Here is a 16,608-nt window from a genome sequence, read left to right as displayed (position 1 = left end):
GTTTCCGGGTGGCTGTTGTGGGAACGGTTGGGTGCGGGGAGCTTGGGGTTGGTTGCCTTGTGTGCCTTGGATACTACAATAGTGGGTGGGTGGGTTGGTTGATAGAGGAGATGTGGAAGTAGGTATGTGTATTTGTAGTGTTTGTGTTATATTTTTCAAAGTGTAGTATATTGCTAAGACAGGAAACTGCGAGTTTAGCTACATGCCATATCACATCTTACTCCATCATCACTCAAGCATCAAAAACACATTGTCATACCATCAAACGAATGTAATTGCTCGCACATCTATCGCTACAAAAAACCTCATAAAACGAAAGACATTTCATCATAAAGAAGATGCGCCTAGCACCCATGCAAATCGTAACCTCGCTTTCTACCTCCCTCCTAAGTCCCGCCTTGCCCCCAAACCAACTATCTAAGCCGGCTTGCCCTGAAGCGCCTGGTGAATAGTAAGCCCATCAGCAATAGCGCCAATACCCCCCGCGACTCCCTCTGCGATTTTACCAAAAACATGTCCCTTTCCGCGGCCCTGAGGATCGCGCTTAGTCCTCTGGATCGGAAGGAGTTTCTTGATGTGACCAGGCAGCGCAATAGGATCGATAGTGATACCAGCGTTGAAGCCAACGCCAGCGTCGATCTGGGCGTCGCGCGTGACTTTCTGACTTGGCCTCCGCACGGGTAGAACAAGGGAATCGGGGGTGGCGCCGAAGCCAAAGTCAGCGCCCATGTCGTCGCGCTTTTCCTTTTGGCCGGGGATGAATTGCGTGAGTTTATCGGTGATGGTGGAGGGATCGATGGTGATACCGGCGTCGAATCCGAAGCCAGCGTCGATGACTTGAGGATCGCGCCTCTCCTTCTGGCCGGGGATGAACTGCTTGACTTTATCGGCGATAGTAGAAGGGTCGATGGTAACTCCAGCGTCAAAACCAAACCCAGCGTCGATAACCTGAGGATCACGCTTCTCCTTGTGACCAGGGATGAATTGCTTGACGCCGCCAGGAACGACAGGCGCAATGCGGCCGACTACATTGTCGACGACTCGTGAAAGGTCTCTCTTCTGATTCTGGGCCCCCCGAAGGACCTCGTCACCAATGGTGGGAATGGGATCCCACCCAAGGCGGCCAGGCTCCTTATTTATGAATCTTCCATTGTCTCTCTTCTCCTTCTGACCAGGAATCAACTGCTTGAGTCTACCAGTAAGCGCAGAAGGATCAATAGTGACTCCGGCATCGAATCCAAAGCCGGCATCGATGACCTGAGCTTTGCGCTTTTCCTTTGCGCCAACGCCGCCGAATTCTTTGCGGAATTGTTTGTAATTGTTCACTATTTGTTCGAGCTCCTCGGGGGTCACTGTACTTTCGCCTGAAGGCTCAACAAGGCGGATTGGACGTCCTGATTGCCTCTTCTCCTTACTAAAACCGGCTTGTTTCTTCCTCTCTAGCAATTCTTCGAGAGTTGGAGGGACCAGGATGCCGAGATCGACGCGGCCATCATCCACATCAGCAAAACGCTGAGGGTCTCTTTTGGTAACTTGTGGGCCGAGAACACTGGGACGGCCAATGCCGTTGGAGGGGCGATTGATCAGTTCCTCAAGGTCTGAGCTCATGCAGAGTATTCCAATGGATGGTTCGGAACTATCATTACAGGCAGGCAAAGGCCTGATCGGATGGTCTCTCTTCCCAATTGAAGGGATAGTAAATTCGTCTTCGGCAAGTTCGCTCCTGATGCTGTTAGTACAACGTCTGGTACGGTTTTTAGTAGGAAGACTTACAGCTGAGGCCGAGCTTGAGTATGCCCAACGGTTGTTCGGAGCCTATCAGCTGGAGGCTCAGGAGTGCCTTCCGGGCGAACAACAGGCACGGCATTCACAGTCATGCCAGCAGTGAATGCCAGAATGGCTGCAATGGTAGAAGGATGCATGTTGAATGGTTTGAGGAAAGGACTGGTTAGAGCTGAAAGAGATGGAGATGAAAGTGTTGGGGAAAGAAAGACCGGCTTGGAGTGTTGAATTGAAGAAAGAAATGAATGATCTTCAACCTGCGAGACCGATGGAATGAAAGTGATGGTGGGATCGAATGCTGATGATGCGATGATTTCCAACTCGTGTGCAACACCTCATCTTTATACATTCTGAACGATGCATACTGGGAGCAAAAGAGCATCAGACGATGCAAGATGCCAAGTGAATGCCATAGTTTCGACGAAAGAGGTACCAAGCCAACAGCATAAACACCAGAAACATCTGAAATCTCTTAGCATCACTCACAAGCTCCTGTCTGACCAGCATCGCTTCTCCACCAGGCACTTGCAAAATGCCAAACGATGACAGACTCATGACAGCATTCGAGAACGACTTGGCTCGATGTGCGTGTATACACCTGCTTACCTTAGCATTAACGTTAGTTGTCTAGCATTAGTCGCGCACGGCCTCTGCTGGCTTTAAGCGGCGATACTGTGACACGCAGCGACTAGCAACTAGCCAGACGAAAACACGTGCAAAGCATGAAGGTCGTTCTGTCGCAAAGAGAACTTAGCACCTACAGGTGTCACGGGGTTTCGTCGTTCTATAACAAGCCTGTGCGCTGTTCTTGGCCTTGGTCTCGGCACTCTATTTTGGAACCCCCAAACCCGTCTGTGCGCGTTACAAACATGCCTTAACCAGATCGTTAGTTTCAAACTAGTATACCTAGATGGTTGTTTTGCTGTATTTAGTATACTACTAGTCGGAACTTGGGCTATATGCTTACAGTGTTAATGGCATTGGCATTGCTGCTTATTCTTACCCCACAGCTTTGCTCTGTTTTGAATCAACGGCTTGCGTGGGGATCAACAGCCGCAGCTGCGTGTGAATGGATGCAGGGCCAATCTATTCTGTGTAGGTGACTAGGAAGGGGCCTGGAGAAGGTCTATCTGGCCACTTTGTCATGTGATGCCTATGATGCTGTTTCATCAACACCAGGCAAGTTCAGTCTATGCGGTACTGACTTGAAGAAAAACGCTGGTATTATTAGTCGAATCATGGCTATACTGTTTGACGACGATGAAGACGAGGTATATTTATTGAAGTTGCTGCCATGCTTTTTTTAATCCCTCATCCTCTTCACAGTTCAATTCATTCAGCTGCTGTGCGGTCATACTTTCTTAGCCTACTACACCAATCTTTTCTTCGGACATTTTTTCGCTAAAATGCACGCCTTTTACTTTACGATTATGTTGGCTGGCCTTCAAAAGTACGCACAGGCTGCGACTGTGGGAGATCTTGCGGTGGAATTTAACGCTGCAGCTCTCAGCATCAAGGATGGCATTGTAGCAGAGGGTAAGTCGGCATCTTTCCTTTGTTTGAATGGAAGAAAACATTGTGCTAACATTTTCGCCTTACAGCCACCCCAGACAATGGCGTAGCTGTCAGAATCGGCACCGAAGAGAAGATGCCCGGCACTTACACGCTCGTCATATCTAAAAACGGCACCAAGTGCGACTCACCCTCGTCCATGTGCATTATGCAACCGGGCCTTATCTCATCGTCTCTAAAAACCATGGTGGACGGCAAGATGGTGTTTGAGCTTGTGGATCCAAACAAGCCCGCCGCCCAAGCACCTTCTGTCGCCAAGCTATCTGTGGAGAAGCTTCCCTTGATGCAAGGCTCCACCCAAGTTCTTCTCAACACAACGGACGGCCAACCCAAGGATGTCGCAGACATGCTCTCAGGGTCGTGGTCAAAGACACACACGGTCGCCCGCAAGGTGCTCAGCGCAACAAAAACCCTAAGCACGTCTGGGGGACTGCTGGATTGGTTTACTATTCCCAGCAAGACTGTCGAGGCCAGGTCGCGCAGGACCAGGAGGCCAAAGAGGCCTGCTAGGAACGTTACCTTCGACTTTCTCAACGACGACAACAAGGACGACGAGGAGAAGAACTATGGAGTCATGCTTCAGACATCGTCTTTTGGATGGGCTGCGGCTTTCCTTGCGGTGTTGGTGATTGTATAATTAGCACTGGTGGCGTCATGACTATAGCATAGTGTTATATCACTTGGCAGGCCCCGTGTGTAAGCACTAGACTGCTTTTACGAATTCTTCTTCTACTTTTTGTCTGTGCTTGGATCAAGACAACAAAGGCGCATTTTTGGTGTAGGGTTTGTGCGGAGGAAAGAGAGGTTGCGTTGGAGGGGGAGTTGTAGGTGTGAGCGTGTGTGCTTGGGTTTAAGACTTTCTGTAACGTACTTACGTAGACGAAAAAGACAACATCCTGACTTTGCGCTCCCCTTGTCAATCTCTTTGTCTCCTTAGTTCAATGTCAATCACTGCGAGCTTACCAAGCAATGCCACTCGGACGCTTGCAAAGCCACTCGGTGCCACTCAGATTCGTAGAATTCTCCGTTATGGGTTGCTTCTTCTCGCCTCTCCAATCACACTAGGCTCTTCGAAAGCCCCCATGCGATGCACATCTTAATTCTATTCTTAGTCCGAAAATTCCCATCCTGTACACACCGATAAATCTAACAACCCGCTTTCTTTGACCTTTCACCCATGTGCTTGCGTGTCGATCCCCCACAACCGCAACCCACTCGATCGTATCTAATTTCCACATATAGCAACCGATATCTTTACTTTTCCCACGTACCCACAAAAATTTGAGCTTAGCAGCCGCAGCACCCAGCCTCCTCCATCCTACTTTCCCAATCAGGCAAGAGAAAGACGGCGCCATCCTGTCATTTCCGAAGAAAAAAGCAAATATCTACCCCGCGAACAACAACATCCATCGTCGTAAGAAGCGAGTAAACCCTTGCAATCGATCCCTCTTTTCTTGCACATACACCGGCCCCTTAAGCCGAGCCACACGGAGAATTCTTGTGGGATTTAAGGTTGTGTATGATCTTCGCATGGGTGTGGGGGCGTTTGCTTAGCATGTATGCCTGGAACATGGAAAGTAAAAAATCGTGCATATTCTGAGGTGGAAAAATAAAGAGAAGAACACTATGAGTGGATAGAGGGGGGGGTAAGTCGGAGGATTCAAGTGAACGGAGCTGGATAAGAAGGAAAGGATAGAGGAAAGATGCGGGTGTAGGTGTCGAGAAGAAAGATTGTATAAGAACACTCTTGATTACCAGTGGAAATATCTCATCATCAACACATCAACCAACTACTACCAGACTATCTTTCCCATTCTACAAAACACTTTCGTTAAACTCTTCAATTCATCTATTCGCTTCCAACCAATCAAACTAATTACCACATCCAAAAATGCGTTTCACACTCATCACCCTAACCTCCCTCCTCGCCCTCAGTACCGCAATCGCCCTGCCTCAACCCCAACTCGGCGGCGGTCTCCTCGGCGGCATCGGAGGAGGTGAAGGCGGCGGCGAGGGCGGAGGCGAGGGCGGAGGCGAGGGCGGCGGCGAAGGAGGCCAAGGTGGCCAGCAAGGAGAAGGAGGTTTATATTATGGCCAGCAAGGAGGCCAACAAGGTGGTGGCCAGCAAGAAGGAGGCCAGCAGGGCGGCGAAGAAGATTCATATGGTCAGCCAGGGGGCCAGCAAGGCGGCGAAGAAGATTCATATGGTCAGCCAGGAGGCCAGCAAGGCGGACAGCAAGGAGGACAAGGCCAACACGGCGGTCAACACGGCGGTCAACACGGTCACGGTCACGGCCAAGGCGGCATCTGCGGTTCCTCATCTCCCCTCTGCTGCCAAACCGGTTTACTCGGTGTATCCAACTGTGCTAGTGGTAAGTTCCATCTCCCCACACCCGAAACCCCTCAAAATACAAATAGTACACGATACTAACATGACCACAGCCGGTGCCGTCGCCACTCCCGACGCCTTCAACGCCCAATGCGCCCAAAACGGTCTCTCAGCCCAATGCTGCATTTTGCCGCTTGGCGGCCTGGGCAACCTCGGTGGTGATGGGTTGATTTGCACGGCGCTTTTGCTGCTTGGGCTCGGCGTCATCTAGATATGGGCGACCTTTTCTTCCTGTCGGGGTTGAAAAAGCGTGGGGTAAAGATGATATGGCGGTCGCGTGGGGGGGGGCTTGTACACTAATTTTTTTCTACTTCTTCTTTTGTTAACTTTGGAGGATTTACTTTGGGATGAGAAATAGGGTATGTATACGAAAGGGGAGATGGTAATAAGGGTTTTAGGGATATGGGAATTACGGGATATACACATATTATATATTTTTCTGGGTTTTTGATTAGTACTGTGTTTTGCAGAAAGTGACGTGATGCTTTTTTGACCTGGTCTTCACAACCAACTCGTCTCCAAAGAATCTAGTTGACATGTTTTTTTTTTCAAACATATCATCACTTATGTTGCAAAGTAAACATGCACAAAATCTTGGTATACAGGTACCATGTTGATTCTCGACATACGATGCATCCACCAAACTCTCAAAAGAATATTCATGTATGACGCCGAGCACGCCATGAACCAGTAAATTCGCCCTAATCAAAGATACATCCACCGCGCTTATGCTTGTTTGTCATGATCACGTTTTGCCTAGCCCAAGTTGCACCGCTGCGTTTCATTCAAACTCCAAGCTATCCCTCACACACTTTCTTACGCGCTTCTTAAACTCGGGTGTGTTGTCTCGCCACAGGCTGGCAGCCTCAACGTTTGCAGGCGACTCGTCGTTGGGACTGGAGAGCATGGATATGACAGAAAGAAGAATGGTTTCGGGAGTTTGGACGGGTGACCAGCGCTCGGCGGCGGATTCGTAGCCGTACTTATCTTCTTCTGGGGGGTGCAGGATCGAAATACAGACGTCGCCGTTCGGGTAGACTGTAGCGTGTGTTAGTTAAGGAAGTAGAGGAGAAGATGTATGGGGAACTCACTGTTGGGGTGGAAGATGGGGGTCTCGAAGCGCATCTTAGGTGGCAACAGGGGATATTCGGTGGGAAAGGTGAGACGGGCGCGGAAGAAACCTCCTGTGTGGCGTGTAAGCATGTGGTCGCGTTGAAGGCGTAGTAGTGGTCGCACCTCCGTAAAACTTTGTGTCGTCGTCAATCATGAGCATCACCTCCCACTCAAACACGTTGTTGTCGACTAATCCGCAGCTGATGCCCGATATGCTCTTGTCATTTTGCATCTGCTTGAGCTGGCGAGACAACAGGCCTGCTGCTGCCGAAGACGAAGCCATGGTGAAGGGTGGTTGTGTACAGGCGTGTGGGGTGCAAAGGCGAAGCAGAGTAGGACCAAAGGACAGCGGGCGCAAACGAAAAAGGTCGAGTTGGGAGAGGGTCAGAAACGGCGCAGATGACGTGCAGTAGGAACCAAGCCAAGAGCGGCAGTCGCCAGCAGATGGAGCTTGGGAGAGGGTCCAGAGGCGCGTTTGGGCGCAGGGTGTGGTGTGGAGATGCGTTGTGGTGGGTACCCGACTACGATGGCGGGGCAATACTAGAGGCAGAAGTCAGATTGCCGACAGGTGAGCAGAAGGGCATTTGGCGTGGACAATCAGTCTGAGCAATCAGTAATATGCCTTGTCAGCGACCGCCATGGCAACTCATCTGTTTCTCTGCCCGTCAGACTCTTGGACCGGCCAACCTGGCGGTGGCAGGCCTATAAAGAATAAAGGCTGTTGACATGACCGACTGACCCCCAATCGCCGCGTTGCATGTGGCGGCATGCGCCAAGCCGAATCGCCCATGGCAAGGCTCCTTTACGGTATCCAGGCTTCCCCTTTTGCGTCTGCGATGCATGTCAAACGGGCTCATCATCGCTGTTTGTTCTCGGGGGCGTGAAGATGCGCTATATTGGGCACTCGATATTCAGTCGACACGACATTTCTTGGACCTCGGCTTGAAACTCGATAAGCCTCCCATAGCGCCATTGCACAAAAGCAGCTCAGTGGCTGCATCATACATGTCTTTGCCCATGTCCATGCATTGGTTTCATATTACCTCTGTCCATTTCCTACATACAGTACATTCCTCAACGCCGTCCAAACCATTGCATCCATGCCATTACCAGAGGGCTGTGTGTCTAGGGTATCGATTCCATCCAAAGTAACGCAGGGTGATATTACAAGAGCAGAGAAGAAGAAACGTGTGTCGTCGCATCATACAAGCCGGCTTCATCCAAACATCTTGACAAACCCCCAGAGACCAGCGCCGCAGAGCACAGGGATGGTGAGGTTGTCGTCCCACCCAAAAACGTCTATGGCTTCACTGGTACTGGCAATGATGCCAGCTGCCAGGGACATGACACCCAAAGCCACGTGGCCTGTAACCGAAGCCTGGCTTACAGATAGGTTGAGTTGTTCTCGTGCTTGCAGGGGCAATGTGAGGGCGCCCTGAAATGCGAACGCGTGCTCGCCATGGTTGTACTCTGAGAACGTGGGACCGAGCCAACCCCACCACACCGCGGCTGTAATGACACCAGTCACACATGCTGCGATGGATCCCGCAAGACTCTTGCCCTTCCTCACCTTCGGCGTCAGATGGCCCCATAGTCTGCCAAAAGTCGAAGCTGCAGTGTCGCACCAGCTCAGGAGCAAGATGCTCATCACCGCAATGTCCTTAGGACAGAAACGCATCACAATCCATGCGCCGAGAAGGTATGAAATGACACCGTTGTATCCATCTACTTCGGATTCGCGCATCAACGCGCCCAGGAAGCGGATGTAGAGGCGGTTTACTTGCCAGTAGCGGTGGCGGATGACGTCAGTGAGGGCAATAGGAACCAGCAATGTAAGAAGCACATTGTGGATTTGCGACGTTTGCGTTCCGGTACAGTATAGGAAGATAGTCAGGAAGCCGATGGAAACGTGAAGAATCTTGCGGGGTATCTCATGTCGATGAATCTATGGATGTTAGGAGGGGTCTGGAAAAAAATGGCATGTGAAACTCACAAATGATCGCCATTTCTGATGGATAGGAATAAGGCCCAGAGGACTCGGGCTTCGGCTCATCTCTCGCCAGTAGTTTTTGTTGGCTGCTGCCGGCGATAAATGACCATTTGCTGTGTCGCCAGGCAATGAGAGTTCCTTCTGGCCGACTCCATTCATCTGTCGTCGGCTCGCCAGGGCGCTCATTCGCCGCCTTCCTGCGATTTTTGCAACCGCCGGACTCCGGCTTCGAGTTCGCGCCCTCTGGTCGGGGTCGGAGCCAGACGAGTCTTCATCGATTGGCGGTGGTGACGTAACCCGTTGTTTGCGTGTTGCTGAGCGCGTTACAGGCCCAAAGTAGCCATCTCTTGTACTGCCAGCCTCCGAGGGCGTAGGCGAGGGCGATATCACGCGCGGCGTGTGGGGGACTTGATACTGGCGCGACGATTCCATGGCGACACGCCAGCAGACAGGAAAATAAGGAAAAGCAGGAGTGCGGATGACGCCGGAGAGGGTGGAGCGGGCCGTGGAACAGAGCAAAGCGAGGTGGACAAGCAAGGAACGCGGGCCTGAAGATTCCGGGCAGAGGGGACGAGGCTGAGTATGCGTGTCACAGCTGTCATGCGGGAGGGTGGCCTTTAGTACGCCGGTCTCGCCATTGATGTCAGATTTGGCTATCACATCACACTCACAGCCCGCCGTGGATTCGTCCGGGCAGCCCCCATGGCCCAAGGCGACGGGAGAGGCCACAATTTTTGTCGGCGACAACGACGGTCGTCTTAATTACGTGCTTGGGGCGGGTGAACAGGGGATGCGAGGGACCAACGGCAGCAGCGACGGCGAAGCAGCAACCTTGCGGCATGAAATTGGCAAATTTGGTCTGCAGGGCTACCAACGTAGAAACTGGTTCGCGCATGTGCCAGACATCAGCGTGGCGTGGAGCCGTCTTGGCGATGGCATTCGGACAATCGCACATGAACAATCCCGGAATCTCGTAGAATAAAAGATGCTTGTCCTCAACTACATGCGACAGAACATACGCGATCTCTTATACTACATCCTATACAACTATTTCCAAAATCTTACATGGTGTTGTGGCATAACTATCTCTTGCGCACGGTTCTCTCTTTTAACAGTGTCATGTTGACGTCTTGAAAATATCAATATTTTTTCCCCAACAAGCATAGATTAATTGATGCGACGACTAATTACAGGAATACAAGTTAAACTTTCTCCGGCCTTGCTACGTAGCGACTGATTGAATGATGTTCCCCGATCACGCCTGGCTGGGCTCAACCTTATTATGATTGCCGCCAGCGAGCCTTGTATGGTCCGTGCGCGAATCATAACTTTTTTTGAACCATCATGGCGACTCTGCCAACCACACCAAAAGCCCTTTTTGCAAACATAAACTCCGCCATGGCGCCTCAGGCGAAGATGGATCGCTCTTTTGGCGCTCTTACCCCAGCCCTATCGGAATGGATTCTTGAGGCGGTCGATTCTATGGGCTTTGTGAAAACCACGCCGGTGCAACACGCGGCCATTCCCATGTTCATGAAGAACTCGGATGTCGTAGTCGAGGCCGTCACCGGAAGTGGAAAAACCCTAGCGTAATGCCCATACATCTTCATAATACACATATGCTAACACACATCTAGTTTTCTTATACCTATTGTCGAGCGGTTGCTGCGACTGGATGCGCCCATAAAGAAGCATCACGTGGGCGCCATAATCATATCGCCAACCAGAGAACTCGCAACACAAATTTACACAGTTCTAGCTTCCCTTCTTAGATTTCACGCCCCCTCGGCAGCCCTGTTGGACCCGGAAGATGAAGATACCGACATGGAAGATGCTGACGCTCCACCAAAGCCAACTTTTCCACCAGGAACCCTGAGAGTTGTTCCTCAGCTGCTCCTGGGTGGCTCAGTTACGCCAGCACAAGATCTCAGCAGATTCTTGAAGTCATCAACCAACGTTCTCATCGGTACCCCTGGTCGCCTTCTCGAACTCCTCTCCTCACCGCACGTTCACTGCTCACAGTCGTCTTTTGATGCTCTTGTACTTGATGAAGCCGATCGACTTCTGGATCTTGGCTTCAAAGATGACTTACAGAAGATTCTTTCTCGTCTACCCAAGCAGCGCCGAACTGGCCTCTTCAGCGCAAGTGTCAGTGAGGCAGTCGACCAGCTCATTCGCGTCGGCCTCCGAAATCCAGTCCGTATCGCCGTCAAGGTCAAGGCCCGAGCCGCCAACAGTGCGGCAGGCGAGGCTGGCGCGATAGAGGACAAGAGGACACCTGCGAGTTTGCAAATGTCATACCTTGTCATGCCCGCGTCCCACAAACTTCCAGCCATCAAGAAACTACTGGCGTCCTTGCAGCCACAGCCTCAAAAGTCGATCATGTACTTGGCGACATGTTATTCCGTCGATTATTTCCAGCACATCCTACCAGAGGTCCTCAAGGGGTATACCATTGTTCCTATGCATGGCAAGCATCCCGACAAGGTTCGCCGTAGAAACTTCAACAAGTTTGTTGATAGCATGACACCAAGCATTCTCTTAACTACCGATGTTGCAGCTCGAGGTCTCGACATACCTTCAGTCGATCTAGTCCTGCAACTTGACGCACCAAGTGACCCCAAGACCTTCATCCATCGATGCGGTCGTGCCGGTCGAGCTGGCCGGAAGGGGTTGGCTGTAACCTTTCTCAACCCAGGCCGCGAAGAAGATTACGTCGAGTTTCTCCGAGTCCGACAAACACCAATATCACCTCTGACCACCCCAAAAATCGAAATCTCAGAAGAAGAAGCACATGCAATCAGCAACAAGATAAGAAAAGTAGTTAAATCCGACCGAGCACTATTCGACAAAGCCCAACGCGGTTTCGTCTCCTGGGTCCGCGCATACAGTAAACACACGGCCAGCTCCATATTCCGCATCCCCGACCTCGACTGGACCGAACAAGGCCACTCATGGGGCCTCCTCAAGCTCCCCAGCATGCCCGAGCTCAAAAAATGGGACGGCGACCGCAGCCTCGGCGTCACCATTGATTTTGCCACTTACGCATACAAAGACAAAGCCCGTGAACAGCAACGCCAGACCGAGCAGGCCGAATACGAAGCGACCAAGGCTGAGGGCAAGAAGAAGAAATATGTTCCGGAAGATAAGAAGGCGGCAGCTTGGACGCACCAAAAGGATTTGAAGGCGCTCAAGGAGTTGAGGAGGGAGAAGAAGACGGCGAAGCGCGAGCATGAGCGTGTGGCTGCTATGACGGAGGAGGAGCGCAAGGAGGATGAGAGGCTGAAGGGCATGATTGCCCAGGTGAGAAAAAGGGTGGCAGAGAAGGAGGCACAGGATGAAGGAGATGAGTTTGAGGGGTTTAGCGATTAAGGATTTGGAATGCTGGTATATGCGTAGCATTTTCTGGCGTTCAGGGCTATTTCTTGGTTAATTAGGAACTGTTATTTACATTATCTAGAGGAGTTTGTGTAAATTCGTTCAAAAAGAGGACATGGGGACAAAGTCACCAAGATATCTATTCGCTTTTACTTTTCGAGAATGGAAAATTTGTAGTCAAAACGCCATGGTGGAAAATTGAAAGTCAAGACATTGCCTTTATTGTCCAAGCTGGGAGCTTGAGATGTGAAAAAGACGACTCTGTGTACTGTAAAGGCAGGATATACCACCCAACAGCAGTGAAAACGCCCATGTACGTAGGAAAGAAAAAGAAGAAGAAAACACACAATCTGTATAAAATTCCTCTACGCCATTCAAAATAAAGAGGAACACACCCCGCATTTTCACGCACAAAGAAAACTCCTCCCATCTATAGATATATATACTGTCAATTATCCAAATCATAATTCATATCATTCAACGCACAACGTAAAAAAAAGGGACTCCTAGTACCTTAACCACTGGAAATCGTCATGTGCGAGGACTAGATTGTGGCCTTCGCCCCAGACTTCACCTTCAGTAGCAAAACGCAAACAACCAATCTGTATGAGGGGGAAAAGACGGTCACACTCGTTTGCGTTGAAGGCCTGGAAATGCTTCGATGTCGCACGCAGCGTGTCGCGCATGGTATCGTGGAGCTTGCGAGCTTCGGTCTGATCGACACGGAGGCGGCGCGACAGCGCAATGGGATTGTGGCCACTGCCTCCGAGGGCGACGACTTTGGTCGGAGTGCGCAGGTTCAGCGTCATGGATTCAGTGTAGAGGACGCTGAAGTGGGGGTCTCCCTGGAAGAGTAGATTGGCAAGCGTCTTTAGGAAAATAGCAATGTAGTCGAAGAGTTGCTTTGCAAAACAGGTGGGCGAGTGTTCGAGCAAATGGGCCAGCTCATGTTCGTGGGGCACAAACGACTCTCGGGGCCCGTCTCGCAGCGGCTCGCGCGTGCGCAAGTCGACATTAATGCACAACTGGTTAATCGTGGGCGAGAGGGCGGCGAAGTGTATCCACGTCAGAGAAAAGTAAGGGCGGCCATGTGAAAACGTAATATCCAATTCGTATCTCAGCCGCTTCGACGCAACCTGATGCTGTATTGCTTGCTTGAACTCGCGATACGTCTGCCGGCACACGCGCAAGAGCCCCCGGTAACATCGAAGCGGCAAGTCGTTGCGCACGTAGTGTTCAGACACGACCATTACCCCGCGGAAACAAGGCTCTAGCTCTTCCCCAAGCAGCATCTCGTAAACATGGTTGCGAAGCTCCAGCGGCAGATCCAAAAACCCGGGCATTGCTGTCTCTTTTTTCCGCGCGTGCGCGCGCGTTGCGCGTGGGGAAAAAAAGAACAATCAGATGGACTGATAATCTGGTCTCTCTCCGACTAGGCCGCTTCCCATCCCCCGATTTGAACAATCAACCCTTCAGGGTCCTGGGGGCACGCGGGCGCGGCGGTTCCCACAGATAAGTTGGGCAAAAAAGTAAGGCCGGCGCAAGCAAAGGGACAACGACCTTTGTTGGGACCTTATTTACCGGCGGGTGGGCAAAACCAAACAAAAGGCCTAAAAAAAGAGAGAGGGAATGGAACAGCAAACAGCCCAAATGAAGGTTGATGTAGTATGAAGCAACAAACCAACCCGAACACCCCAAAAAACATGCGGCTCCCAAGATAGTAAAGTAAGAAGGAAGGAACAAACAGGGCTACGGTGGCAAGAAAGGGACGAAAGCCAGGGCCGGGACACCTTTTTCCCTATTTTCTCTCTCTCCCCCAAATCGTTTGGTAATGTGATAATGGCCCTAGTGCAAAGAGGCGCAAGTAAAGAGTTACGTAGGGGGGAGGGGAAGGGAAAGATCGGAAGAAGGGGAAAATGTCGCCTTGTCCTGATGGGAAATCCGAGAAGTAAGTCCAATCTTGTGAAACCAATCGGTCCGTGCTCGCCACGTGATTGGATCTCGAATCGACCATCATTTGTGAGATTCTTCTCTCTCTCACTCGCTCGCTGCCCCGGGTGGAAACGGCTCCGCACGTGCCCCCTCCTCCCCTCCCCAACCGGAACTTTCGTCATACATTAAAGAAATCTCTCTCTCTCTCTCTCTCTATTCCCTCGCTTCAAAAGTTTTTAAAAAGAATATGAACTGGGAAGCGCGAATTTTTTTGCACGGCTGTTAGAATTGAAAGAGGAGGGAATTTTTATTTGGCGGAGGATTAAATAAGAATGGATGAATACGAGTTGGATCGCGTAGGAACGAATAATCCAGCGCTATGCCCGCCGACGTCCCAAGGCATAGCCGTGCAGCGCTCCAAATCGAGGAATTCTCGAGCAACGAATGCGCCGTCTGGCTCCAATGATGATGTTATACCAGAAGAAGAAGATGAATATCCATCGAAATACGATGTAAAATACACCCACCACCATCTCCAGTTCTTAAACTAACATGTCTTTTTTTTCTTTCGCAACAACTAGGTCGGCTGGCGTCGCATCGTCCGCAACTTCTCTCCCTCCTGGTTCTCCGTCACAACCGGCACAGGCGTAGTCTCCCTCCTCTTCATCTCCATCCCCTTCCAAGCACCCTGGCTCTACTGGCTCTCCGTCTTCTTCTTCGGCCTCAACACCCTCCTCTTCGCCTGCGCCTTACTCATCTCCATCTTCCGATACGTCGCCTACCCAGAGATCTGGCCCGTCATGATCGCCGACAGCGCCAACTCGCTCTTCCTCGGCACGGTCCCCATGGGCTTTTCCACGCTCATTTCAGCGTGGTGCTCGCTGTGCATCCCGTACTGGGGGTCCTGGGCAGTCACGTTTGCGTGGGTGTGCTGGATGCTGGATGCCGCGGTCGCGGTCGCGGTTACGATTTCGCTGACGGTGCTGCTGATTTCGGCGTCGAGGAGACAGGCGCTGGATAAGATTACTGCGGCTCAGCTGCTGCCTATCTCCGCGTCGGTGGTTGCGTCTGGGGCGGGCGCGAGAGTCGCAGAGCACTTGATTAATCCCGAGCATGTGCTTGGGACGATACTGGCTTCGTATATTATGTGGGGTATGTCTGTGCCGCTGTCTCTGACGGTTATTGTCATGTATTATACTCGTTTGGCGTTGCATAAACTGCCGCCTCGCGAGATTATCGTGTCGTCTTTCTTGCCGCTTGGTCCGTTGGGGCTGGGTGGTTATGCTGTTGTACGCCTTGGATCTGCATGTCGTCGTATCTTTCCGCAGACTGGATCCTTCTCCGATATACCGATTGCAGGGGACGTCTTTTTCGTCATTGGCATATTCACAGCACTCATCATGTGGTCTTTTGGACTGACGTGGTTGTGTTTTGCTCTGGCATCCATATACAAGTCTCGTCCGATCCCATTCTCCATGGGATGGTGGGGTTTCACATTTCCTCTGGGAGTTTTCGCACTCAGCACCATTGAACTTGGTCACATCATTCCGAGCATGTTCTTCCGGGTCCTAGGGACGATTTTCTCAATATCTGTAATCATTCTCTGGTGCATCGTCTTTGTCGGAACAGTCAGAGGCGCTTGGACTGGCCATCTATTCTACGCGCCGTGTTTGAAGAACATACCGAAGAAACAAAGCACAGGGACGGATACAGCGGAGCAAGAGAAGGAGATTCACGCAAACACAGCATCACGGTAGAGAGAGATGAGGTGTCAAGATTACTGATCGTGATTGGAACATCGTAAATTGCTTCACATGCAGTCTACAGATTGCATATGTGATATTTTGTCTATTGAGGCACCGGGCCTTTTCCCCGTCTCCATCATCGGATGGCAGCGTGACCAGCACTGCATCTTGTTGTACAGTTGCTTTCAAAGCAGAGTTCTTGCTCACGAGAGGTGTCGACTTTGTCCATCTTCTCAGTCCTGTTACTCTTCTAAGCCCTGCGGGTCTTCCGGTCCTGAGCCTGAGCCTGCTGGCCCTGACCCCGGCCTTCAGCACCGTTCTGGGCACCGTTCGCAGCTCCAGCACCAGCATCAGCACCAGCAGCGGCTCCAGCTTGGGCTCCATTGCAAGCCGCGTTGTTTTGAGCAGCGTTGTTGTTCTGGGCAGCGTTGTTGTTCTGAGCGCCGTTCGCTGCTCCAGCTCCAGCTCCAGCTTGGGCTTGGCCTTGACCCCGGCCTTGACCTCGACCTTGGCCTTGACCTTGGCCTTGACCTTGAGCAGCTTCACCTGTAGCAGCATTACCAGTGGCAGCATTACCTGTAGCAGCGTTACCTGTAGCAGCGTTACCAGTGGCAGCGTTGCCAGTGGCAGCATTACCAGCAGCAGCGTTCTGAGCATTATTGTTCTGGGCATTGTTGTTCTGAGCATTGTTGTTCTGGGCATTGTTG

The 16,608-nt window shown here is 51.4% G+C and overlaps 8 protein-coding genes across 8 annotated transcripts; 4 read left to right on the top strand and 4 right to left on the bottom strand.

Moving 5' to 3' along the window:
- Positions 1-417: 417 nt before the first annotated feature.
- COCCADRAFT_35303 (uncharacterized protein) lies at positions 418-2,131 on the bottom strand (the record flags this gene model as incomplete). The annotated part of the gene is made up of 3 exons (XM_007712361.1): positions 418-1,723; positions 1,774-1,944; positions 1,995-2,131. 3 exons carry the CDS (start codon positions 2,129-2,131, stop codon positions 418-420), a joined length of 1,614 nt encoding a protein of 537 aa, XP_007710551.1.
- A 1,081-nt stretch (positions 2,132-3,212) lies between these two features.
- COCCADRAFT_91504 (uncharacterized protein) lies at positions 3,213-3,991 on the top strand (the record flags this gene model as incomplete). The annotated part of the gene is made up of 2 exons (XM_007712360.1): positions 3,213-3,318; positions 3,384-3,991. 2 exons carry the CDS (start codon positions 3,213-3,215, stop codon positions 3,989-3,991), a joined length of 714 nt encoding a protein of 237 aa, XP_007710550.1.
- Positions 3,992-5,245: 1,254 nt separating this feature from the next.
- COCCADRAFT_35301 (uncharacterized protein) lies at positions 5,246-5,954 on the top strand (the record flags this gene model as incomplete). Its single annotated transcript, XM_007712359.1, has 2 exons — positions 5,246-5,726; positions 5,797-5,954. The coding sequence occupies 2 exons, from the start codon at positions 5,246-5,248 to the stop codon at positions 5,952-5,954; spliced, it is 639 nt and encodes a 212-aa protein (XP_007710549.1).
- Positions 5,955-6,524: 570 nt separating this feature from the next.
- On the bottom strand, positions 6,525-7,139 carry COCCADRAFT_3593 (uncharacterized protein; the record flags this gene model as incomplete). Its single annotated transcript, XM_007712310.1, has 3 exons — positions 6,525-6,781; positions 6,835-6,927; positions 6,980-7,139. 3 exons carry the CDS (start codon positions 7,137-7,139, stop codon positions 6,525-6,527), a joined length of 510 nt encoding a protein of 169 aa, XP_007710500.1.
- A 933-nt stretch (positions 7,140-8,072) lies between these two features.
- Positions 8,073-9,278, bottom strand: COCCADRAFT_3592 (uncharacterized protein; the record flags this gene model as incomplete). Its single annotated transcript, XM_007712309.1, has 2 exons — positions 8,073-8,801; positions 8,850-9,278. 2 exons carry the CDS (start codon positions 9,276-9,278, stop codon positions 8,073-8,075), a joined length of 1,158 nt encoding a protein of 385 aa, XP_007710499.1.
- A 966-nt stretch (positions 9,279-10,244) lies between these two features.
- COCCADRAFT_91511 (uncharacterized protein) lies at positions 10,245-12,218 on the top strand (the record flags this gene model as incomplete). The annotated part of the gene is made up of 2 exons (XM_007712358.1): positions 10,245-10,435; positions 10,484-12,218. 2 exons carry the CDS (start codon positions 10,245-10,247, stop codon positions 12,216-12,218), a joined length of 1,926 nt encoding a protein of 641 aa, XP_007710548.1.
- Positions 12,219-12,730: 512 nt separating this feature from the next.
- COCCADRAFT_91479 (uncharacterized protein) lies at positions 12,731-13,567 on the bottom strand (the record flags this gene model as incomplete). Its single annotated transcript, XM_007712357.1, has 1 exon — positions 12,731-13,567. One exon carries the CDS (start codon positions 13,565-13,567, stop codon positions 12,731-12,733), a length of 837 nt encoding a protein of 278 aa, XP_007710547.1.
- A 921-nt stretch (positions 13,568-14,488) lies between these two features.
- COCCADRAFT_3589 (uncharacterized protein) lies at positions 14,489-15,913 on the top strand (the record flags this gene model as incomplete). The annotated part of the gene is made up of 2 exons (XM_007712308.1): positions 14,489-14,668; positions 14,738-15,913. 2 exons carry the CDS (start codon positions 14,489-14,491, stop codon positions 15,911-15,913), a joined length of 1,356 nt encoding a protein of 451 aa, XP_007710498.1.
- Positions 15,914-16,608: the final 695 nt, after the last annotated feature.

Source organism: Bipolaris zeicola (assembly GCF_000523435.1).
Source record: "Bipolaris zeicola 26-R-13 unplaced genomic scaffold scaffold_42, whole genome shotgun sequence".
Classification (NCBI taxonomy): Eukaryota; Fungi; Ascomycota; class Dothideomycetes; order Pleosporales; family Pleosporaceae; genus Bipolaris; species Bipolaris zeicola.
The sequence above is the reverse complement of the archived record's forward strand: the minus strand, read 5'-3'. Positions and strand labels throughout refer to the sequence as shown.